General features: G+C 35.2%; 2 protein-coding genes across 2 annotated transcripts in view; both read right to left on the bottom strand.

Annotated features, from left to right (window-relative positions):
- prkcdb (protein kinase C, delta b) overlaps positions 1-9,904 on the bottom strand; it is a 38,458-nt gene extending 28,554 nt beyond the window's left edge. Inside the window, exon 1 of the mRNA XM_056467935.1 lies at positions 9,777-9,904. The gene's annotated coding sequence lies outside the window, so the exon portion shown is untranslated. The remainder of the gene's footprint in view (positions 1-9,776) is intronic.
- An 11,281-nt stretch (positions 9,905-21,185) lies between these two features.
- Positions 21,186-27,009, bottom strand: part of fgd5a (FYVE, RhoGEF and PH domain containing 5a) — a 72,206-nt gene continuing 66,382 nt past the window's right edge. Inside the window, exons 18-21 of the mRNA XM_056467954.1 lie at positions 24,844-24,980; positions 24,601-24,729; positions 21,985-22,139; positions 21,186-21,884 (exon numbers count right to left, since the gene is read on the bottom strand). Of these exons, the coding sequence (XP_056323929.1) occupies positions 21,848-21,884; positions 21,985-22,139; positions 24,601-24,729; positions 24,844-24,980 (458 nt within the window). The 3' untranslated portion in view covers positions 21,186-21,847. The remainder of the gene's footprint in view (positions 21,885-21,984; positions 22,140-24,600; positions 24,730-24,843; positions 24,981-27,009) is intronic.

The following is a 27,009-nucleotide window of genomic DNA, read 5'->3' as shown; positions in this document are numbered from 1 at the left end:
ATTTAGTTAATTCAATTCACCTATAGCGCATGTCTTTGGACTGTGGGGAAAACCAGAACACCCGGAGGCAGACCCACGCAAACACAGGGAGAACATGCAAACTCCACACAGAAATGCCAACTGACCCAGCTGGGACTCGAACCACTGACCTTGCTGTGGGGCGACAGTGCTAACCACTGAGTCACAGTGTCACCCATATTTATGAATCGTGTTTTGAATTTCCGAATTGCATTTGTGTATTTTTGAACCGGATTTGTGAATTTAAGAATTGTGTTTTGAACTAATGAATGGAATTTGTGTATTTATAAATCATGTTTTAAATTTATGAATTAAGTTTGTGTATTTTTAAATTCTGTTTAAAATTTCAGAATTGGATCTGTATTTTTGAATCATGTTTTGAATTTACGAATTGGATTTGTTAATTTAAGAAATGTGGTTTGAACTTACGAATGGAATTTGCGTGTTTATAAATTGTGTTTTGAATTTATGAATTGGATTTGTGTATTTTTTAATCATGTTTTGAATTTATGAATTAGATTTGCTCATTTGTGAATTGTGTTTTGAATTTCCAAATTGGATTTGTGTATTTATGAATCGTGTTTCGAACTAACGAACTGGATTTTGTAAATGTGAATTGTGTTGTGTAGTGTATGTATGAATTATACTTTGTAAATGTTTTTTTTTTTATATACTAATCTGGCTAAATAATAAACTGCAGCCACTACTACTGTATATACGTGTATCTATATGTCATGTGTGAAATAGAGTGAAGTGTGCATGTTAATAGCTTACTTTATCCAAGTTTAATTCCATGAAAATGTATTTGTTCCCCTTCGCCACCAAATAATCCCGTACAAAAAGTCTACTTTTTTTTTTTTTTTTACATCCAATTAACCTAAAACTCAGGCGCTGGGGGTCAAAGGGTCAATCCAAAAAAAAAAAAAAAAAAAAAACAGACATTAATGTGGTGTTCAAATGCATTTTTGAGACACATATCACTGTGCAGCACTTCTAATGAATTGACCCTCTTTTCTGGCACATCGATCACTATTTTTATAACCAGAGTTCAATAAATTGAAAAAAAAAAAAAAAAGTTTTAAGTGCAGCAAAACCGTGTTTGGTTTGTGTTAACTATCATTTAACTAAAATACCATGATGTTATTTGTATTAAATCACAAAGGGATTTAAACACACACAATCTGTCTGATTTTGCAAATATTCATAGTATTTAACTTTTTTATTGTAGTAAACACAATGAAAGTACCATGTTTACACTATGTGAAGACACCTCCTTATCCTCATTATTTAATCACGCTCAAGGTACTCCGGTGTCTTTCACAAGTCCAAAAACTTGTGGTATAGGTGAATTGGGTAGACTAAATTATCCTTAGTCTATGTGTGTGAATGAGTGTGCATGGATGTTTTCCAGAGATGGGTCGCAGCTGGAAGGGCATCCGCTGCGTAAAACATGCTGGATAAGTTGGCGGTTCATTCCGCTGTGGCGACCCCAGATTAATAAAGGGACCAAGCCAAAAAGAAAATGAATGAATGAATGAATAAATAAATGTTTGTTTTAATCCCAGCATTATTTTAATAAGTCTTTTTAGTTAAAAAATAGAATTTTAAACTGGCTTGGAACAAAAGGAGGATGAATAAATTTTGTTTTTATTTTTGCGGTGAACTATCCTTTTGTCACCACAATGACTTTGAGTTCTAGTTCGACTACAAAAACATTGGCGCGCAAGACTTTGCTTGTTTGAGCAGTCAGACCTGTCCAACAAAACAACAGTGGCTTAAGGGCAGAACTTTCTGTTTTGCCAGCCAATAGCAAACCGACAAAGCTTATCATTAATGCAAAGTTCTTTTTCATTGTGCTCACTATGCCCACCATATACTCGTTTACACACAAAAAATATAGACTTTTACAACGTTGCATGTTTATATATTCACTGAGTGTGAAAGAGTTCAACAAAACTTTAGCAGATTCTGCTTTCAAATCTCCTTATAAACCGAAAGCATGAATAATTTACTCATTTAATAATCTCCTCATTCTAAAAGTTTCTCTGTTTTTATCTATTGGACACATTTGGCTTTTCTTTCAGTGTGATATTAGTCTCCGCTCACACAGGCGGTGTCTGTTCTGGGATCTTTTTCCTCTGTGTGCGGGTGTTTGTGTAGAGGTAATTGGTGAGAATTACAGTGTGTAGTGCTGGCCCTGTACAAGAGACTCTCTTTGTTCTCTATCCTGCACCAGACAGTTGCTCAGCTCGCCTTTTTTCTGAACTTCCTACACAGTCTCCAAACTGCTCTTGCTCGAGCTGGAAACATACACATATATTTCAGATTATCTCACTTTAAAACTGATCAAACAGAGACCAGGTTTAAACTAACGAATAGTTACTAAAACTGGTGGAAGAAATGCATTTGAACATAAAAGACATTCCACTTTAAAAAAGAAAGCACAAAAGTCTGAAAGTAAAACTTAATTCTGAAGCGTGAACATAGCATACTATGAATTACTGCAGAGGGTCTTCATGTGATAGAAATGACTTTAAAATACACAACTGACAAAAAAAGTCACACTTTTACACACGAAAAAGAACTTTTGCTGCTTGTTCAAACTACTTGTTTAAAAATCAGTTGAAACAAATCAAATTCTTGAGTTTTTTGGGGACAACTTAATCGTTTTTACAAATTTGAGAGGGTTGAGCATAAACCAATTAAGTTAACTTAATCGATCTGTGTTGGGACAACATGATGGAATTGTGTGGAACCCAGCATTTTACAGTGTAAGGTAAAATTCTTACTATTAAAAAACATTAACTAAGATTTTTAGCTCAAGAGTTTGCTGCTTATTACAGTAATTAGTCAATAGTTGAGTTTATGTATGTTAATATGTAATTTATGTATCTTAATAATAGGGTTTATGTATATTAGGTAATGAGCCAGTCGTTAATTATGGGGATTTGTACATAAACTAAAGTGTTACCCCCAAGAACCCCTCTCACTGGAAAAAACAGAACCATTCTATTTTGTCTATCAGTGTGTTGAAAATATAAATTTAATTGTAAAGTACGCTATGTGCCTTTCGATAAATCAGCTGCTACATAACCTAAAACAGCACTAGAAATCACTTGTACTGCATCATGACTGTAGGTTTAGGTCTCAGCTGTGTAGTATTGAACTTGCTTGCATAATATGCGTTAGAAATGGTAGACTGTCACTTTAAGTACAGAACAATACAAATAAACAGGTTATGCTGGAAAATCAGCCTGGTGATGCTGTAATATGGAATGCATGTATGGGGACTGAAATGTGCCACAAGCTGAAAAGAAAGAATTGGTGAAAAAACCTTCACAGTTTTCTGAGAAATAGATACGTTTCAGAGAAGATTGGGAAACCTGTTGGTCTGGACAGTACATTAAAATATTTCTTCAAAGAGGTTTAAATTCTGTCATTAATAACTACTCCCCCTCACGTCATTGCAAAACCCTGAGACCTTGTTCATCTTTGAAATAAATATTAAGATATTTTGGGTAAAATCTGAAAGCTCTCTGACCCCCATAGACAGCAAGGGTCCTGAAATGTTCAAAGCTCAAAAAAGGTACTACGTCTTACTTGAAACAAAGCACATGCATATTCAGGTTATACGTCAGCAGGGTGACGCACATACAGTGAATCGTGCTCTTACGAACTCGCATCCTGCACTGCACTAAATAACCAAGCCATTTTTGTTTAATTTTGCACATAGAATTCTCCTCATAGTTTGATAAAATTATGGTTAAACCACTGATGACACATTAAAGCTTTTAATAATGTTCTAGGTACCTTCCCGGGCTTTAAAAAGTTCAGGAACCTTGAGGACTATGGAGGACAGAAGATTTCAGATTTCATTCAAATTATCTTAAATATCATTGAATGAAGGACTCGGGTGATTGAAACAACATGAGGGTGAGTAATTAATGACAAAAATGTCAAATAACTTTATTCACACAAATATATGCGAGTGTGTGTTTGCTTGGAATTATGTGCAGAGTTCATCTGAGCACAGTATGGCACCATGCTGATGTTTGTACTTTGCTAACGTGACGCAAAAATAATCCTCCAGTCTCCCCAAATCCCCCTCTGTGCATAGCAGTCCTCATTATACAGTTAAGCAATGCAAAATCCTTTGTTTGAAGTCGATGAAAAAAGGTTTGCAATCCACTTTACTTTTATAATGTGCCATGTTAATGTGAAACATAGAAAGAGCAAGATTTAAAGAAGAATTTACAAAACTAAACAAAGTAATTAATTAATTAATAAATAAATACCAATTTGAGTTGTTTAATTTTGAATTTATTAAGAGATGATTTTATATTTAATACATGCTTTTCTTTTAAACCTACACTCTCCTTACGCGAGCTGTCACTGGGGTGGTACCTTTTCAAAAGGTACACATTTGTATTTGAAGGGTCCATATTGGTACCTGAAAAGTATATTTTAGTACTTAAAAATTTTAGGGGGAACACTTGTGTACTTTTTAGGTACTAATATGTACCCTTGAGGTATTAATATGGAACATTTAGGTACAAATTTGTACCTTTCGAAAAGGTACCACCCCAGTGACAGATTGCATACCTTTATTTCTGTGCACAAGCATACATTAATAAAGTAAATTGTCTTAATTTTATATCATGTTGACATTAAATCCATTTTAATGTGACATTAAAGTGCTTAAGGTTGATATTGGCTAGGTCTCTAAAATGTAATATTGTAAAATATTATTGCATAAACTGTGTGCAAATTTATTATAATATAAAATACACAATTATTGTATTATAAGTCATATGGTCCTTCAAAAATAATCAAATAAAGGTATTAGTTTAAAAAAAAAAAGATTTCCCCAAAGCAAAAAAATCTCTTTATCTAGTCCATGTAAGATTATCTAAAGCAAATCTTACATACCAGAAGAGAGCCAAACCCAAACCTAAGTTTTCTGCATTTACATTTAGTCATTTTGTTGCATTTCGAGATCTCGATAACAGCAAAAATGAGGGAAGTACATTTTTATTCGGTTTTTAGGTTTTTATTCTTGTTTGTTGCATTTACATTTAGGCATTCTGTTGGTTAAAATCATTAACACAGTCAACACCATTTTAAAGGTTAATTACACCCATCAATAAGCAAACAGTGTTCAGTTTAAGAGCAATTCCAATTTTTGGGCCACAAACAAGAACAAAAACCGAATAAAAATGTACTTCCCTCATTTTTGCTGTTATCGAGATCTCGAATTAAATGTAAATGTCTGCAGGTGAGTTTAATCAGTAACCAATCGGTGGATTCGAGAACAAAAATGTCATTGTTTCAGTGTTAATTTACACCAAGAAAAACCATTTCTTCTTTACACACGTCACAGGGTTATTGGGTTAAAATAACACGCATCAAGGAAGTGTTTGTGTGCATGAGAGTGCGGGAGAGAAACATGAAGAGCGAGAGATCAGTGCCTTCAAGGTCAAATGAGTGCTGAGTGCCATGTGACATTCGTTTTAGTGTAGCATTGATTTCTCACCCCTCTCTTCCCTTAGGCTAAGAAACAAGAGACCCTATGCCTCTGTCTTTCTCTCGCTCTGGCCTATAACACACTCACACACACAATGGTTGGTCAAGGTTAGTGTGGAAAAGCCAATTCCTCTCTGAAACAGGGCTCGCTGTGTGACTGCCAGGTTGCTATCAAATGTGTGTACGATATTAGAACTGGAATCCGCTGAGCTGCAGTGTTTTAAAGATGGATTTTGGGCACACAGAAGTATTTGTGTGTGTGTGTGTGTGTGTGTGTGTGTATGTTGGCATGTTCACCTAAAGGTGAAGCTGAGCTGTCTGCGGTGTCCATTTCTGCTATACGCACACTTCACAAAAGCTTCATTAATCCAAGACTAACAGAGAGCAGTCTGTGCATTCGCTACCATAAAAGTACGCAACAGACCTTTTGTTTATCTGTCTTCAAAGTCGATGCAAAATGAGTAATGACAGACCTATGGAACAAAAAAAACACAATACAGTTGGGGGTTGTGCTCTGAGGCTCTTTACAAAACACTTTGTGCTCGCCGAAGGCAATAGGCCTGGAAAAAAAAGTCAAGACAAAGGGTATGGTGGGTTTGAATTCTACTAATGGTGTTTGTAAAAGAGCCATGTGTGTTGCAGAGACAACACAGATGTTGACTGACAATGTGACAGTGCCATCGTCGCTGCTTTCTTCTCTCCCGCAGTTTGGGAGATAAATAATTAATTGGAGGTGCATGCTGTTGATTAAGACCTTTACTAACATGTGCTGTCAGACTGAGCCCAATGTGTTGATTCGATTCATCACACAGGTTGAAGACTTACAGTAGATACTGGTGAAGTAAATACATTATATTTTACAAGACAATAAACATGACAGGCTACTGGAACTCTTGCTTAATGTTAATGACAGCACTTTTGAAAGAGGAAAGAACAAACAGGATGGTGCAACTTGGTTGCCTTTGCATGAGAGTTTAAAAAGGAAATATTAAAAATGTCAAAGACTGCCGTTGGTAAGAAAATGGTGCAATGTATAGGGTAGGCAGCAAAGAAAAAGGAACTCAGATTCAATGCATTATATGTTAGTATGCTATGCACTATGGCTGAACAATATATTGTTCGATCATCGAGATCACAACCTGCAATAGTCACATCACAGGATTAGATTTTTTATTAAAGATTAAAAGACGAAGATATTATTAAATGATAATTTTCAAACTATATATACAATAACAACGATGTTATTTCTGGTACGTACTGTGCTTGAATGCTGCTAGACTCCCCAGAAAACCATAAAGCACTGTTTATTCATTTATTTTTGATTGTCATTTATTATAATTTATGCAGATGCACTGCATAGAAAAAGACTTGATCATCCCAGTTGATCTAAATAAACAAACTCTTTCCAAATAGAGCTGTTCAAATCATCTGGTGAAATTATTTTCATCTCACAATATATCGGGATCTGCAGAGCTGCGCATCGTTGGATTTGCTCTTCAGTGTTTGGACTCTCAGTAGTGATTATTAAACCACACTGAACTGAGCTAAACTGAACTGAACTTAAACACTAAAAACTGAACTACACTGTTCCAATTTACTATAATCTTTTATGTGAAGCTGCTTTGACAAAATTTACATTGTAAAAGCGCTATACAAATAAAGGTGAATTGAATATATATTGCAGCAAAACAAAATATTGCAACGTCAGATTTTTCCAATATTGTGCAGCTCCACTATGCACCATATAGCAGTAACCATACTGGTATTTAACAAATGTTTTTTTAAAGAACAACAGTGACATTATCAGTGTAATTTTAATCAGTTTTGTATTATCTCTATCATATTTATATATGAAGAACTCAGAACATTTAATCAAAATTATCTCTAACATTCAAGAACAAGTGAATTGGATGCTTGCTTATACAATATTTAAAATAATTCCAGTACGGTAATGTAAATATGATGTGCAAAGAGGACTGATTCAAAAGTACAACCATAGAGGCAGATATAAAGTTCAGTTATTCATTCATTTTCCTTCAGCTTAGTCACTTTATCCATCAGGGGTTGCCACAGCGAAATGAACCATCAACTTATAAGTGTTAAACAGTGGATGTGCTTCTAGCTACAACCCAGTACTGGGAAACATACATACACACTCATTCATACTCATACACTACGGCCAATTTAATTTATTAAATTTACCTATTGTATACTGCATGTCATTGAATGTGGGGGAAAGCAGGACACCCGGAGGAAACCCACGCAAACACGGGGAAAACATGCAAACTCCACACAGAAACGTCAACTGACCCAGCTGGGACTTGAACCAGCGACCTTCTTACTGTGAGGCAACAGTGCTGACCACTGAGCCACAGTCTCCCCCAGATATAATAAAGCTATCATAACCATGTAATATTAATTATCTCATACTGTGTGTCGATAAGATGCCAGTGGATTGCTGAGTTTGTACAAACGTATACACATCAATATGATCAGATGCTTTCGAAAAGTGTTAGTTCACCTAAAAATGATGTTATTAATTATTCACTCACACGTCGGTCCAATCCCAGAGTTCCCTCATCCTTCATGAACAGGAATAGTCAATAGACATTCAGAATCCAGAAAAGGAACCAAAAGCATTGCCGTGCTTTGTATTATTACAGGTTGCATGATTACAGTCACATGGAATGTTTTGAAAATATTTTTGGTTCCTTTTCTGGAGTTTGAATGTTTCACGACCGTTCCTGTCTATGGAGAATGAGAGAGCTTTCATATTTATTTCAGATTTACCTTTATTTTGCTATATTCATCCAGAATTCAGATGTCAACATTCTTTTCCAACATGTAATTCCTTCCATCAGTCACCAGTTTTGCTAATAACAAGAGTTTCTAAATTTGGCATACTTCCTTGTATATGTCATTTCCTGGCAACCATAAAAAAATCTACAGCTTTATCAACATTATGCACGAACCATCAAAACTAATAAGCTTGCATTATCTTTAATGTAGTGGATTTAATATGTGCCATCATAGTTCTGGGCCACTAATTATCAGTGTCTAGTCCAATTTTGGTGTATGTCTAATCTTAAATATGAAACAACTATAAAATAATGAATGCTATCATAATGAATGCGATAATTAAGTAGGCTTAAAACCACACCATAAGTGCATTGCTCAACAGCTTGCAAATGTTCCCTTCATACCGAGTATAAGCCATGCAAATATGCAAGTTCTTAGTTGTGTGAAAATAACTAACTCAAACAGCAAGAAAATGAACCACCACATCTCACATCCAGCCTATAGATATTCCTCATGTGCTGCTCTGTTTTGAAGTGTGGATTGAGAGATGGTGTAGGAACAGTTGGTATGCTGGATGCTTTGGTTAATATTGTCACAGAGATACTTGTGAAGTCTGCTCCTTTTGTGATGACAGATAATGCTTTCGAAAAACAGATCATGCTGTTTTAGAAATTATTTCAAGCTAAACTAGGTCTAATTAATGCGTATGGTATTAGATGGGAATGAATATACTCTACCATTAGTCTCAGTAACTATGGAAACCACGCACATCCAACTCAGTTTATCAACCACTTTTCATATTGTGTCATGTGAAAAATATATTTACGTCAAGACTAGTTTGTTTATATCTCTTAATCTCAGAACTTGAAAAACAAGACGGTACAGAAGGCCAACACTTACTCTGACGTTAATAAATGTGTACAGACAATAAAATCATGTACATTTTACAGTATGGAGGAGCAGGAGCGGGAAGGAGTTGTCGGTCTGGTCTTTCTGTATGTGTTTACATAAGTTTATGGCAGTGCATTCTATGAAACATGTCGCCAAGTACAGCTGCTGCTGCTGCTTCCGCGTATCTGAAAAGCGTAACTTAGTCGAATAAAGTGAAACAATGTATTCAGTTTCTTTTCCTCCCCTGAACTTGGATGTTTTGGGAACACACATATCAAACATTTAAAGGACTTCCTGTCCAAATAAAGGGTCGCTAATCTCTAGTTACCGAGTGTCTCGAATTGTTTCAGTAATGGATTTGTTGGAAATGTGTCGCTGGATGCCCAGGCAAAACATCGAAAATGCGACTAAATCTATTGGTCGCTGGAGGACAACGTGGACGCTTCATGGTCTACATGTACTGTATGTCCGCGACCGATGGGCGGATTGATACAAACACCTACAAAACCCGCTAAAAGTGAAAAGTTGTAAAACATCAAACTTACCAGCTTCAAAGTCCGCGAGGTTTCAATAGCTCGTCTCTTATTCTCAGTGCAGTGCTGTTTTAAGTTGAGAGCAGAATGAGCAGAGCAGCGTGTTTGAGGAAGTATTTACCCGCTCACAGTGCCTGTCTGGGGTGACAATACTGGAGGAGGAGTGACGTCGGGCAGGTAGAGAGAGAGAGAGAGAGAGAGAGAGAGAGGGAGAGAGAGAGAGAGAGAGAGAGTGTGTGTGTGTGTGTAAATGCTATTGATGTTCCTAATAATCCATACACTTTGATCAATAATCCACTATAAATGAACAGAAGTCTATCTATCTATCTATCTATCTATCTATCTATCTATCTATCTATCTATCTATCTATCTATCTATCTATCTATCTATCTATCTATCTATCTATCTATCTATCTATCTATCTATCTATTCAATTTAATATTGTGTAATATGATGACAATCGTTACAAATGTATTGCAGAAGTATTTAAAAACTTTATATTAAAAAGAACATGCATATATATAAAAAACACATAGTAAACGCAGTACATAATAGTATAGTATTATGAGGTCTATGATATTATATATATATATATATATATATATATATATATATATATATATATATATATATATATATATATATATATATATATATATATATATATATATATATATATATGTTTTGTCTTTTCTAATTGAAAGGTAGGCTATGGGTATCTTTCCATAATCATTAATATATCATAGTAAAAAGCTAATCAGATAATCAGTTATAATTATTTTATGTTGGAGGAAAATGTTTTGCACTTGTTAATCTCTCATTTAAACCCTCTTGGACTGATTTATGTGGCCATTAGGTGAATGATCAGGTGGTTTCGTTTCCTGAAGGCAGGACATTCCTGACGGAAACCTTAGCTTTGGGAACTCCATTCAGGCCCGCCCCATACACCTACACAAGCACTGGTAATACCACACACACACACACACACACACACACACACACACACACACACACACACACACACGCACACACACACACACACACACACACACACACACACACACACACGCACACACGCACACACAAAAGAAGCAACAGTCACATGGTGCTGACTCACAGACTGCCCCACCCCTACAATCTAGGTCTGTCAGTAGTTTATAAAGCTCTGAGTTTCAGGGTTTCTATTTTTAGTACCATTTTCAACAACTGTCCCTTTACCGAAATAGTTTATGTGTAACAAATTTAGAGCATATACTGTAATCCAACAGATACTGTCATTATAGAAAGTTCTGTGAAACACTGAAGACTAACTGTACGGATTTATGATGAATGGTTTCACTTCTCTTCTGTTTCATAGAACTGCTTCATGCTAGTATTTTCTTTTCTTCTCCTTTACTGTTTCCCTTTCCTCCTTATTTTATCTCTTCTCTTCCTTTTAGTATCACCCCTTTTAGTTAATCAGTCTTGCCTCACTTCTTTGTGATATTTTACTTTATCTTTCTTTGGTTTTAGTGCGTCTATCTTAAACCTAGTTTGTTTTAAATAATGCTTAAAGAAATACTTTTAATAGTAAACCATCTTGCTAGAAATAGTGTTGTTTTTCATCAAAATGTATAGCATATACAGTGTTCAGCATAATTGAGTACAGCCCATTTTGAAAATTCATATTTTTATCAAATTCTCAGTGAATATAGGCAATGTATTTTGGTGCATTTAAACAAAACAGATTTAATAAACAGATACATTTATTCAAATAATATTTTAGTCACCGAACATTTAGAAATTGAAAGATAATACAATTAAATTTAAGCAAAATATTGCAAAAAAAAAATTACAACATACAAAATTTCATCTAAATTTTTACTTTTTTTTTGCTTCTCTTGATTTTTCCTCTTTTTTATTTGTATTTAATATTATTCTATAACATATCAATTTGGCTGTACTCGTTTTTGGACCGTTATTGTAAGCTATTTTGTTAGATAAGCTCTAGATTTGGCTTCAGTACTGACTAATCTAAATGCAGAAATATAATATTATAATGCTTCCTATTAAAAATATGACTTTAAATGATGGATTTGTGAGGGGTGTACTTATATATGCTGAGCACGGTACTCTAAACGTTTAAATGTATAAAACAAGGCAAATTTGAATTATTATTTATCCTATACACTGTAATAAATGATTGGTTGCTTCATCCAAAATGTGGATCCGATATGAACACAAAACCTCTGAATTTAAAAGTTAATTTAAAATATTTTTCAACCTCAATGCTTTGGTCTTCCCTTAAAATGTTTATTATTATTATTATTATTATTATTATTATTATTATTATTATTATTATTATTATTATTATTATTAGCTTTTTTAAGAGTTGAGTAGTTTTTATGACAGTATACTAGTGTTAGTCATTCAACATTTATATCATAAAATGCCCATTAAATATCGAATGTTTTCCAAAACAAAATTCGTGGACAAACTTTTGAACAATGAAGAGATAAACTGCAATAACATTTGGTCTGACAAGCATATTTTAAATATGCAAGAAAATAAAAATGGCTGAGGTGTTCATTTTGTTGAGTGATGAGGGAAAGTACTTTAGGTTCAACCGGAGTGTGGTGGAAAACACACACAGCAAAAAATGCTTTTCTTACTTTGATTTTTTTGTCTTGTTTCTAGTCTGAATATCTAAATATTCTTAAATCAATATGCATTTTCTAGACAAGCAAAACTTATTGTCTTGATTTAAGTAATAATATGGCAAAATTGAGAGACTTTTTTCTTAAAACGAGCAAAATAATCTGCCAATGGGGTAAGAAAAAAATCTTGTTTTAAATTGAAAACAGGATACTTTTTCTTACCCCATTGGCAGATTATTTTGCTTGTTTTAAGGAAAAACTCACTCAATTTGGGCACTTTATTTTTTTTCAAAACAAGGCAATTATTTTTACTTGTCTAGAAAATGCTTCTTGATTTAAGAATTAGTAGATATTTGGACTAAAGAAAAGCATTTTTGCAGTGCAAAAGTGCAATGAGCATGTTTAATCCTCCAATAAACATCATAAAAGCTGTCTAATTGGGCTGTGAACTTGTCTTTATTCCTTTAGATTCACCATCTTTAAGTTCCCTATATATGAATGCTCAAATCAGGACTAAAGCTATCATTTTCCATTTTTTCCCCAGATAAAATCAATAAATATAGCCAAAACTACAAGTGTAAACCCTTGCTCTACTTTCAAAAGTGGCTCTGAATTAAAATTTTAATTAGCAAATAAAGTGGCGACCTCAAAAAACTGCAAAAATTATGCACAAAAGTAAATGAAATATTTTAATGTATTCATAAATGATGCAAATTCATATTTATATTTACATAATTTATTACAAATGTTCATGGGTTTTACACAACCTGCTCATGTTGTCGATCACAGTTCACATTCCTCCTGATCCTCCTCATGAGCCACCATTTAAAACTACTGCTCTGTCTCCTTCATAAAGTCACAAACATGAAGGACTCTAATGACTTCCCTGACAGTCCTGCTTAAACTACTAGTCTCGATGGACTCTCACTCTCAGTGAGGCTGATCATTGGACAAAAGAATGACCAACCGAGGGAGGAGTCAGTGCCCGTTTCACCATAGTGCAGCTCGGGCAAACAGCAATCAGTGAGTAATGACAGGAACCCAGCAGGGAGGAAAGAGGAAACCCCCCAAAAAGTGCAATTTGTCTGACTTTGTGCCCTTTTAGTTTCTGATGCATAAATCTGGCATTGAGGAAAAAGGAACGGAGCATTTTGATTGTGTAACATGAATGTAACTAAAACAGAAACTATAAGGCTATCTGTGGGTTCTTGTGTCAGAAGTAATGTCCTTTTAAATCGATGAGAAATTATAAGGGATTCTAAACACCACCATTTTGTACCCCGCTGTATGTTGTTATACAATTATTCTCTGCTTTAAAAAGCCAGGAATGTTAATGTCCAAGCACTGTCCTAAAAAAGCTTGGTAATAGTGGTGACCCCATGGATACAGTGATAGAGTTCTGAAATCTGTCCTCGCACTAGAGAGAGAAATAGAGAAATACTCATCTGGTGATGGAAGATCTGGAAATAAAGAGCACAGGTGCTAATATAATGGAATACATTAAGCTGAATGAGGAGAGCAGTGCTAACAGAAGAATACCTTAGATTGTTTGGAAACAAAAGATGCTGATTTACCATTCAAATGCATGTGTTTTGAACATTCAAATGCAGAAAGGAGTGAAGGACTCAAAACTCTAACATTCTCTAAGTTTTGATCTGTAGTGGAAGCGAAGACCTTTCATGAAAACACAAAAGCAGGCTATACAAGCTCATGTTTCCCAAGCCTAATGGATCCTGTTGTGTTTTTTATGCATATTGTGTGTTTGGTCTTAAAGAAGAGAGGAACACTTGTACCATAATTTTCACCTAGTGACTCTCCTATAGCTAAAATATTCCTATAGTTGTAAGAATTATAACAGATCAATAAAAGCCCTTTTCCAGAAGGATGTTACATCGAAACCAAATGCGATAGCATATTGCAATCAATTCATGAGTGATGTTGATTGGAAAAAAGTTTGGCTTCTGCCAAATCGCTATCTCTTAACAAACAAGGTTAAAGAGATTTCATTTAAACTCCTTCACAGAATATATCCAGCCAAACTTTATTAAACTAAATTTAAAAAAGAAATAGATGTGAGATGTAGCTTTAGCAGGCAGAGGCCAGAGAGCGCTGTTCATTAATTTTGGTATTGCTCTTATGTGTCATTTTTCATTGGTGAAATAATTGACTTTATTGTTGTCAATATTAATGAAGATATTACTTTACATTGAAAAGATTTTCTTTTAGGAATTTTTGAAAACTCTAGAGACAAAAAGACCCATACATTCTTTATTAATTTCTTTATTTTAATGGCCAAATTTCATATTCATAAATGTACATTTTTAGGTAAAATCCAAGTTTTATTGCATTTAAAAATGAAGTGAACCATTATATTGAGTCCATGTTCCCCTCAAAAATAAAAAAAATATGTGAATTGTACTAACCTGTATATCATTTCATGTATTCCTGTGATATTGTATGAATATCTCCCCCTAGCCGTGGAAATGTTCTTTACATTATTGTACTTGACTTGCATTGTATATTTTGACGTTATTCATTTTAAAAAAAAAGAAAGAATGCCTGCGTATGGTCAAACTTTGTTTCTGTTTGAGCTATTCTAAATGACTAGGATTGATTAATAACCACTTTTGTAAAGTAGCTCACTGACATTTGTAGTCTTGGAGTCTGTGAACTGATTTATAAAATATTTGTAGTTTTTATAGTGGAAAAAGCACTCATTTTTTGGTCATTAATTGTAAAGATTTTTGTTCTTTTGTTGAAGATATTCTGAAGAATGATTGAAAAAGAAGCCAGTGACATCCATAGCAGGAATAAAAAACACAATGGAAGTCAATGGCTGTTTTGTTCCGACATTCTTCTTTTGTGTTTAGTAGAAGCAAGAAACTCAGGTTTGGAACAAGCTGAGGGTGAGTAAACCATGACATAATTTACATATTTGGGTAAACTAAGACTTTAATATTGCAAACTGGTATTTGTTTTTGTATTAATTGGATTTTTTTCTAGGTAGTGCTAATATTCTAATGCAATTGTTAGTATTTTTATAATTTTTTGCCATATGATGCTCACTGCTCAGGTACACTGACTCTCTACAATCATCCAAAAGAGGACGCTACAGTGCTCAAAAATACTGGCAACTAATCAGAATAAGGATTGGAGGGTAGATTTTTAGATAGTTCATCTCAAAACAAAAGTAATGTCATCGTTATTCATCCTCCAGTAGTTCAAAACCTTTCTTTCTTCGTGTTAAATGCAAAGAAAGATTTAATGAAGAACATTGGGGGCGAAAAAAGATTTTCCATAGTATTTTTTGTTCCTACCATGAATGTCAATGGCTACTTTTTTCAAACATTCCTCAGAATAACTTTTTTTCAACAGAATTTGGAAATTCATAAAAGTTTAGAATCACTTGAGTGTGAGTAAATGGTGAGGACGTTTTTATTTTTGGGTGAACTATCCCTTAAAAATAGCAGCCAACATAATACGGATAATAGATAGGCCTATATAAGTATATTCATAGTTATCAGTTTTGTTTATCATATGTATCACATGCTATACCCCAAACACATGTGCTGAAGCAGGCAAGCCTTTTCACCTTGTTTTTACAAGGATTCAAGCTCAAACGGTGTTTCACAGGAGGACTCAAACACAACCGCACCTCATCACAAATAAAACAATGTGATCTATACTCAGCAAATGGACTGAAAAGTTGTCCATATGGAAACAGGTATCTGATGCAAATGCACATGCTTACAAATAGTGCACATTGTTAGTGTTTTGTGACCGGCACAAAATTAAGCGTTTATTCATTAATAATCTGCCCATCATCATTTTTGTGTGAAGAGGAACATGTTGGTTTTACTGCCTCTAGTGTTTATTTCATCTAGAAACTGCAGTGAAACTTAATTGTTTGATTAACTGCGAACTTAACCACTTTAATAAGGGAAGAACTACAATACTATTAAACAATGCGAATGACACAACCACATTAAAAACAACTGAAAAAACATAAAACCATTCTATATAGTATGCAAATTAATACATAAGTATTATGAGAGCATGATGAGATGTGTAATGACTAAAATGTAATGGCCAACTGTTTTTACAGAATGTAAAATAAGTCTGTGATGTCCCTAGAGTGTGTACATGTATAAAGATTAGTTCAAAATACCCCACAAATAATGTTTTATAACTCTTTAAAAACTGCCCATTTAGGCTTTGATCCTAAATGTGCCATTTTGGTGACTGTCGCTTTAAATTCAAATGTGATTTCAAAAGAGGGCGGAGCTACAAATGCCTTTGTGTCAGCATAGTGGCAGATTCAAAATCAAAACAAATGTCCTAGGCTAATGAGGGAGAGATCATCACTAATAGGCAGGGCTTTCTCCCTCTGATGACAAGTGTTTTTATATAATAAATATTTATTTATATGCAAGTGTGATTATAAATAATAAAATACATGTTTACCATTAGAAGCAGGTTATATTTACAGACTGTTGTCACACAACTGTGTTTAAATCCCTTATAAAAGTAATTTTTTACTTTAATAAATATCTCCTTTGGTGCTCTCTGTGACTCTCTGATTGGTGGATTTCTGCAGTGCATCATGGGTATTGTAGTTATAAAAGGATTCGTTCACCCAAACAATTAAAATCTGCTATTAATTACTCACCTTTGTCATTCCAATCTCCACTTATCTTCAGAACACAAATTATATAAGATATTTTAGACAAAATCTGAGAGATCTCTCATCCTCTATATAGTCAGCAACAGTCCTGAAACATTCAGAGATTCAGAAAAGAAGCCAAAATCATTATCAAAACATTCCACGTGACTTTGATGGTTCAACTGTAACCATACAAACTCCAAGAACACCTTTGTGAGCCAAAAAGCTAAATATGACAATGTTTTTGGTTCCTTCTACAGCTGGAACCAGACTGTTCTGCTTTATATATATATAGCAGGAATCTAGACTTACAACATGCCATTCACAAATCCTCTCCAGTGGCATCATGGCAGACTAAAACATCTATTTAATGCTGTGGGTTCTTTCTTCACACACTGTTTTATAAATTATGAATGCAGACATACTACTCTTCGGGACCCCTGCTAGTCTGAATGGACAGATTTAACTGTTATTTTTTTATAGTGTCACAATTGTTTAGTAGCTAAAGTTAAACAAGCTGCACTGGTTTAGTTCAAGTACAGACCTGCACACCTTGTTCTTCATGGTTTCATTGTTAGAACTTGGTTATAAACCTATTCTCACTCCACCTGTACACATGCTTCACCAAAACTGACACGCTATAAAAATGCAGTCCCCAATCTAATGACGTTCCAAGCAATTAAATGCTTAGAATTTATCAATTACACTTTCTTTAGTGGGTCAAGGGAACTCAAGGGAGTGTGACAACTAGAGCAGTCCCATTTTCATCTCACTTTCCTTCTTTAACATCCTTTAACATCCAGCCACCACGGTACACTATTGTCATATTCCCTGGATCCTGATTTTCAGTCTACGTTCATGTCCTTTGCTTTCTATCCTTTTGTGTCCTGTCCTGAATGACCCAGTAAAGCTTGTTCTAATGAAGTCTCGACGGCAGACTAAAGAAAATTAATGACGTTTGCTGATCTGACATCAGTATTGTTCATTTGTCCTACAGTGAATAAGCTTATTTGAGTTTGGAAAACTGATCCCTGATCAGGATTTAAAAAAAGGGGGCCCACAATAGCACAGCGGACCTCTGCGTCATTAATAATTCAAAGGATGAAAATAAATAGGCTGAAATGTTTTGTGCTGCTCCTTTTTTTCTCCTATCGTATCAATTATTTAAGCATTCTACTGCTTAATCAACTTCTTCCTGGCTGATGGCCGAAGTGCCACAGACCACTTTGATAAAGCTAATTATCTTAACCTAGTTATATCGCATTACTAGGCTGCGGTTTGATAATAGTCCTCACACTCATTCTAGATTACTGAGATAATGGGATACACATTTGACTGGAATAAACAATGTACGTTACAATAATTGTGTATAGCTCATTGTTGAGTTGGTACTGTAAGACATATTGAAATCAAATTTAGCGTTTTTAAACAAATAAGTCTTAATATTAATCATAGCAGATAATTACGTTAGGTTAATGAAGAGAGTAGAAATATTTACTTACCACATAAAAAAGGGAGACCGGTTGTGGCTAATGTAGGCTGTGTCGCCCTCTGGAGGATGAACTGTCGGAAAAAACTTTAAATGTCTTGCAAAAATAAAAAATCTATATACATTTTTGTTGTATTAAAAGTTGCAGTGGCGGTTCATTCCGCTGTGGCGACCAATGATTAATAAAGGGACTAAGCCAAAAAGAAAATTAATGAATGAATAAAAAGAGCAGTAACCATGTTTTTCTGGCAGACTGATTGGCATTTGTTTAACCACAGTGTTACTCCAAATATGTGGTTGCATGATTTAACTACAACAACCATGTTGCAGGCTAATAAGTCCATGTTTATTGCTAGGTTTGAGGGTTTGTTAAATTCACTCCTCAAGCTTTGATGTAAATCAAATTATTTAATAAAATATGTTTTTTTTAATACCAGTTAACGAAACCAATAGTAAGCTATCGACATCAGAATTCATTCCTTCATTTTCCTTCGGCTTAGCCCCTTTATTCATCAGGGGTCACCACAGCGGAATGAACTACCAACTTATCCAGCATATGTTTTACACAGTGGATGCTCTTCCAGCTGCAACCCAGTACTGGGAAACATCCATACACTCTTGCATTCACACACATACACTACAGCCAATTCAGCTTACCCAATTAACCTAAAGTGCCTGTCTTTGGACTATGGGGGAAACTGGAACACCCAGAGGAAACCCACACGAACACAGGGAAAACACACAAACTCCACACAGAAATGCAGAGACTCAAACCGGCGACCTTCTTGCTGCGAGGCAGCTGTGCTAACCACTGAGCCACCGTGTCACTCTGGCATCGGAATCTGAAAATAAAAATAAACTAATCATATCCTTGCAAAACTGGTTGTTCTTTGCTTCACTAAAACCAATATAAACCCTCACAGTAAATCCCATAAACCATACACTGTTGACCACCAAAAGCATCACATTTTAATGCTTTCCAGTGTGTTTTGGGAGATATTCCTTTAGGTTTTTAGTAGTCTTTTATATGCAACCAATAGATGACAACATATCAGCGAACAAGGATGGCATGCATATTCCTCATCTTAAAATGCATATTTACATTCCCTTAATTCATCTTTATGCAGTGGTTTTATTCAACTTTTATAATGCATTAAGAAAAGGGATGATCAAAGGGGTCTGTATTGGGAAATATCAGATACAAATGACTGAGAATGAATACTGGCACTTTTTTTTCAGTGTTACAGAATACAGCTCTTTAAAAATGCAACATTTTCAAGACAAATGACAACAGACATCATAATAAAAGATGAGCTCATCTTTAAAAAAAAAAGCAAAAACAGAAAAAAAGGCTCAGATAAACATAGGCTTAACAGTTCCTTCCAGTAAGATGAATATATATACAAAACAACACAATTCACCTCAGCACATTCAAATAAGCAGTTTAGATCTTTTATGAGCTTCATGATTTAACACATCTTGATTTAAACTCAGTCGTTATTCAGGATGTTGGAGTTTCTTTCACCTGTTGAACACAAAAGAAGCTATTTCCAAAAAAGCTGTAACAATTTCTAACATTCTTCAAAATATCTCCTTTTACAGAAAAAAATGAACTCGTAATTTTTGGAACCACTTGAGGTTTAGTAAATAGTGTAAATGTTAATTTTTGTGTGAACTACCTCTTCGAGACCGGTAATATACATAAAGCTTATGACACTTTGTTCTTTTTAATAAAAGGATCAACTGGCACAGATGTTCACAACATTTGCATACTGATTTACATGAAGGTTTTGCAGAACACGGCCTTCACTGCAGCACATACAACCATCCTTAAGTATAATTACCACAGTAACATGGTTTCCATCAATATACCATAGTTAAATGTTGTCATCACAAATGTATATAGGACTTTTAATCCATTGAACTCAAGGTTTTCCTTAACACCATGGCACATATAACTATGCCTACATTAAATTACCAGTGTAACCATCCATATTCCATGGTTAGATGTTGTATATAGGTTGTATATATCATTTATAAAGGATGATATTCAAATATGTTCCAATCTGTTCCATTATGTTCCAATTTTAAGATAAAAGTTAGCACAGCTTTACTGGAAAACCACGTTAGGCCACGCGCTTCGAATGTTATCACTCGATTGAACTGGCGTAATCATGGGCCAGTAGGGGCCTTCTGCGTCTACTGTTAGGCTCAGAAGGCTGCTATCATCTATCCACATGGTTAATCAGCTCTACTAATAGAGAAGATCAGTTTTTACATTACTGTGATGGTTGGGTTTAGGGTTGGCGTAGAAGTAAATGTTAATAAAATACAATTAACGGGAAATTTAAAAAAATAATAATACAAAAGATTCTTGTCAACTTCCAGCTGCAGCCATATGTTATCTATAGCTGATTAACCATGTGGATGGATGATAACAGCCTTCTGAGCCTACCAGTAGTACTGGCATATATCTATCCGCTGATTATCACTGATAACGCCCATTCAATCGAGTGATAACATTCGAATCAGCTGGTTTGGCTTGGTTATGTTCTATAAAGTCAGCTTGGGAACCATTTAAAAGAACTTCCAAATGTGAAGAGATTTAAAAACAAAAATGAGCCACAGCAGATGACAGCAATATCTTAACGTTTCTTAGCTGCAAATGAAATATATTACACTGAATTGTAAAATGTACAGCTCACTTCAGTCAGGCTATACAATTCTGCATCTAATCCAAATGTAAATATATATCACATGATGTCATTTGTATATAAAACATGGACTTTGTATATCTGAGATGGCGAAAAAAGTCATGCTTAACATTTAAATGAACAATATATTGTCTATAACAAGCCTATTCACCCGAACTGTACTTAATTTATTTGTTAATTTTACATGAATATATAAAATGTCAGCTCTTAATTATATCTGCATATAGAAAGATTCTAAAAACAGAACAAAAAACAAACATTCTCCTTTATTGGATGCAGATGAGTGGTTTGGGAACACCTGAGCTTCACCGAACTGCACTGTTTTTACATTTGGCACTTTTTTGTATTGGTTGGTGAAGTAGGCGAGGCGTAGGAGTCGGACTGGTCCTGGATCAGCACAAACATGCCTTTTTTTTGTAATTGTCTTTTAATTCAGCAGCCAAAAAAGATAAAAGGTATTTATGGTGTGATTCCACTGGTTTCTCAGGCACAGGTGACTCTGAAGTCATTTATTTAAGCCCATAATGAGTTTAAGGATTCTGTCCAGAGTTCTGTAGTCGTCTGGACAGAGCGCTGGATACTATAACACTGTTGCCTCTTCCATTGCGTTTACCCACCTGCAAAATGACCAATTTCCTTATTATGTTTCTGGAGAATTGATAAATAATGTATGATGCTTTGATGTTTTTTGGTAGTGCAGAGTGATTTGTGTTATACCTGCGTGCAGTGTGCTGGTCGTCCGCTCTGAAGGTGTAATACAGTGTTTTTTTATGGTAGAGCTGGAAGACGTTGTCTGTGTCTTCACCCTCTGATCGATCCGAAAGCTTCACAGTAAAGCCCTGCAGTGGAAGACTTTCAGATGCCACTTTATCCTGCAGATGCAGACATTTGAGAGAACAAAACAGATAGAGAAAGATAGACAGAGGTCAATTGTGTGTAGTGATTGGGCTACAGTATGTTTATGCTGGTACTAAAAGTATCATAATCTTGCTGTTTTAGTACCAGACCTGTACAGTTTACAGTTCAGACAGTGTGGTGTAATAAAGCGAAATCTGACTTTCCATGTACAGTGGGGGGAAATAAGTATTCAACATGTCATGCTTTTTTTTTTTCAGGAAAAAATCTTCTAAAGCAGCTGTTGACATGGAAATGAGTTTTGTAAAAAAAACAAACAAACAAACAATACAAACATAAAATGTGTAATAACACGAAATGACACAAGGATGTATTTAAATGTATTAAATACTTTATATTAAAGACTATTTTGGTGATAAAGACGTCTCTTATATGAAGCATAATGTTTTAATTTTCACAGACTTCAGCAGAGCGTAAAAATCTTGATTCTGTGTGTCTCGTCTATAAAATGTGATCTTTATTTTGTATTTTCTATTGAATTCAAGTCAGGTGATTGAGTAGGCCATTCCACAGCTTGATTTTCGTTCTCTAAAAGCATTTGAGAGTTTCCTTGGCTGTGTTTTGGATCATTATCTTGCTGAATTGTCCACTCTGGTTTCATCTTCATCATCCTGCTAATGTAGATGTTGGACTGAAGCAGCTAATATTAATTTACAATGACAAAGGGCAGAAGGTTGCTGAATAACTACTGAGAGATTTCAGTTGCTGTCTGGGCTTTGCCTGCCTTTCTACACCTCCTTTTTTTCATGTGTTCAATACTTTTTCCCTGCATTATTTCATTTTATTACACATAACTTAATTTGTAAACTAATTAGATTTGTTTTCTTTGCATATATGGATTTCTTTGGTTGTTACCAGTCCCTTTATTAATCTGGGGTCGCCACAGCAGAATGAACTGCCAACTTATCCAGCACGTTTTACCCAGCGGATGCCCTTTCAGCTGCAACCCATCACTGGGAAATATATTGGTTATATATATATATATATATATATATATATATATATATATATATATATATATATATATATATATATATATATATATATATATATATATAAATAAATGCAAAAATAACTAGTAATATATTGAAACCAAAATATGAAAACAAAAACATCAAAACAATACATTTTCTGTATATTGAAGTAAATGCTGTTTTAAATGTCATTTTCTACATACCAAAGATTTCATTCATTCATTTATTTTCTTTTCGGCTTAGTCCCTTATTCATCAGGGGTCGCCACAGCAGAACAAACCATCAACTTATCCAGCATACGTTTTACACAGTGAATGCCCTTCCAGCTGCAACCCAGTTCTGGGAAACATCCATTCACACTCATTCACACACATACACTACATCCAATTTAGTTTATTCAATTCATCTATGGCACATGTCTCTGAACTGTGGGGGAAACCGGAGCACCCAGAGGAAACCCACGCCAGCACGGGGAGAACATGCAAACTCCTCACTGAAATGCCAACAGACCCAGCCAATGCTCCAACCAGCGACCTTCTTGCTGAGCTATCTACTGCATTACCATAATGCTCCCAAAGATTTTTGGCATATTCACAACTAGAATAATTTTATGACAGAGTAGTAAACTTTATTGAAAGATAACGGCAGAGCCCCAAAACACCAATTGGCATTTAAATCTCTGCTTTGTCAGCTTTAGATTTTTATTAATTTAAAATATATTAATATTTAATATGGAGGGCAGCGCGGTGGCTCAGTGGTTAACAGTGTTGCTTCACAGCAAGAAGGTTGCTGGTTCGACCGCCACCTGGGTTCTGTGTGGAGTTTACATGTTCTCCCCGTGTTGGCGTAGGTTTCCTCCGGGTGCTCCGGTTTCAACTTCAGTTCTAGGACATGTGCTATAGGTGAATCGAATCAACTAAATTGGCCGTAGTGTATGGGTGTGTGAATGAGTGTGTATAGATGTTTCCCAGTACTGGGTTTGCAGGTGAAAGCGCATCCACTGTGTAAAACATATGCTGGATAAGTTGCCGGTTCATTCCGCTGTGGCGACTCCTGATTAATAAAGGGACTAAGCCGAAGGAAAATGAATGAATAAATATTTAATAAGATACATAGCATGTAACGTTTTTCGTTATATACTTATAGGTCAGAATAAGTATGTTGTTTGATTTAACCTTTTATCAGAAAAGAAACCATATCTGGTAACTTGATTGTCATTTTTTAATAGTTTCCTTATGTCTTTTTTTACTGACCCCAAATGATTGTAATGGAAATGATGTTTATTTGTCACGTATACAAATCATGTACATTTATCAGTCGCCTGAAGTGGTTTATTTACTGCAAATGTTACTGAATTATTTTAAAAATGCTGATGTAAAACCTGGTGTTTCCAATAGAGTGTGTGTGTGTTAGTGCTGGTGTGGGAGACTCTGGGTCCCCTCACCTCTCGTGCTTTAAAGGTGTAGAGCACCTTGTCTTTGAGCAGGAACCACAGCCTCTTCCACCTCCTTTTGCTTTTTTTGCGTCTTTGCAAACTGCCACTCATAGTGGACCCCTCTGCACCCACAGACACCTGCACACACAGACGCTTTTTAACACAGTGTGTAATCAAGTTTTCGAGACAGATAGGAAATTAATCGGATGTGAATGTAAGCGAGCAGGGGTGTGAATGTGTGTGTGTGTTTACCTGTGTGAGAGGCGAGCTGCTCTTCCTGTTCCTCCACAGGCTGGGCGGCTGCAGGCTCTGAAACACAGCTGAGAGAGGCCTGCTGGCCCTGTGTGTGCGTGGACTCACACTCCCACATGTTCCAGGAACATCACCACCTACATGCACATCACACACTCACATTAACTACACAGCTGCACACATCAGGTGTATACCACTTTCTTCTTTGAGTCGTATTGAATCTGAGGTATTTAAAAAATGATCTTGGGCTTTTCCAGCTCTACAATAGCAACAGTCAGCAGATATTTATCAGGAAAAAAGCACATCTATCAAAAAAAAAGTGCTTTGCGCAGCTCCAGTAGTAAAAAAAAAGTCTCCTTTAGTGAATCCATGAATTATTTTAAACAATATACATATTTAAAACTTAATAGACCGTTTTGTGTAACTTCCAACAAGCACATCACCTTCTTCTCCTTTTTTGTGCATTTTTGTTGAAGCATTAGCGCCATCAGCTGGACAGGACTGTTTTATTCGTCTCTTTCCATTGTGTTTTCATTGACTGCATATGCACTTCACACTCATGAGAGAGATCGCCTGTCCAGCCGATGGTGCTAATGTACCAAAAAAGGCACCTCAAAATAGGAGAACCAGACAGCGCTCACTGAAGCTTACATAAAATGGTTTAATGTTTAATGGTTAAATGTTTTCTCAAATAATGAATGGATTCACTAATGGAGACCTTTTCTTCTGGAGCTGCTTGAGGCACTTTTAATTACAGATGGATGCACTTTTGGATTATATTATTGGATTTCTTTTTGGACTGCTGATAAAAATCAACTAACCCTTGCATAGCTAAAAGACCAAGATCATTTTTAAAATAACCATGAGGGTGAGCAAATCGTGAGATAATGTTCATTAAATATCATGGGAAAATTGATTTTTAATGAACTAACCCTTTAAGGCAGACGCTGCAGGCAAAAACACCTTGTTTTTATATGCACCTGTTAAGTTTGAGATTTTGGGCTTAAGTGTGATGTGAAGAAAACATCCAAATTAAACTTTCAAGTTTCTTTTGTTGCACTTTGTCAGTTTGTTTGTAGATTTCAATTACAATATTTTTAAAGGCAGTCATAAATCTCCACTTCAGCAGGTCTTCCACGAGTTCACACTTGCAACAGTTTCAGAATAAAGAGTATTTGGCATGCTGTCCGGGGAGAGGGCTCTGAGCTCGGGGAAGACACCCAAACTCGAGTTATTCCTCTCATCACGAAACAGAGAGGAATTGGGATTCGAGCGAAGCATCTAGCCCGGCCCCAGAACGCTCCCCCCGGGATTGTAATGCTTAAGAGGTGAGGTGACGGGGTGGTGGAGGGATGCTAAAGTCGTAAGATGCTGCAGGTAAGACAGCTTTGGTATATATAGGGGTTTGGTCAAGAACTGATTGGATAATAGAATAATTGTCAATGACGTATTTGATACTGAAACTTCTGCGCGTGCTCCTCCCCAAATTTGTTTATAAAACATCACTACAAACAGCTATTTTTATATAGCAGTATGTTTATACATAATTGGGTGAGCAAATCATTATTAATAGCATCTTGTACATATATTAATTTATTGTGAATCTGTTCATAGCTAATACAACCTGTATATAATGTTCATAGTACATCCATCTGTAAATATCACCATAGTTTTTCTATAACTGCACTTTATAACTTATACCTGTATCCTGCACTTGCTGCTATTGCACTGCTGGTTAGACCGAAACTGCATTTCGTTGCCTTGTACTTGTACATGTGTAATGACTATAAAGTTGAATCTAATCTAATCTAATCTAAAATTGTCTTAATTATATATATTCTATTTGACCAAAATTGTTCAAATGTACCGAAAATTGTTTTTATGCTTGTTCGTAATATTTTTTTATTTGTGGAGTGACAAAAATGGATTCCCCAAATTCTCGGTGATGTAAAAATATTTGATGTCTTAATGCGTAAATTTTTACAGAACTGAAATTCACGAGTAAGTGCTGGGTTGTGGCTGAAAGCACTAACTCGTTAATATGCCAAATAACTGGCGATTCATTCCACTGCGGAAACCCCTGATAAATCAGGGTCTAAGCCAAAGTGAGTGTGTAAGACTTCAAAGCGAATGACTTGAATTCACTGAATATTCAGATTTTTGTAC

This window comes from Danio aesculapii, chromosome 11 (assembly GCF_903798145.1).
Source record: "Danio aesculapii chromosome 11, fDanAes4.1, whole genome shotgun sequence".
Classification (NCBI taxonomy): domain Eukaryota; kingdom Metazoa; phylum Chordata; class Actinopteri; order Cypriniformes; family Danionidae; genus Danio; species Danio aesculapii.
The sequence above is the reverse complement of the archived record's forward strand: the minus strand, read 5'-3'. Positions and strand labels throughout refer to the sequence as shown.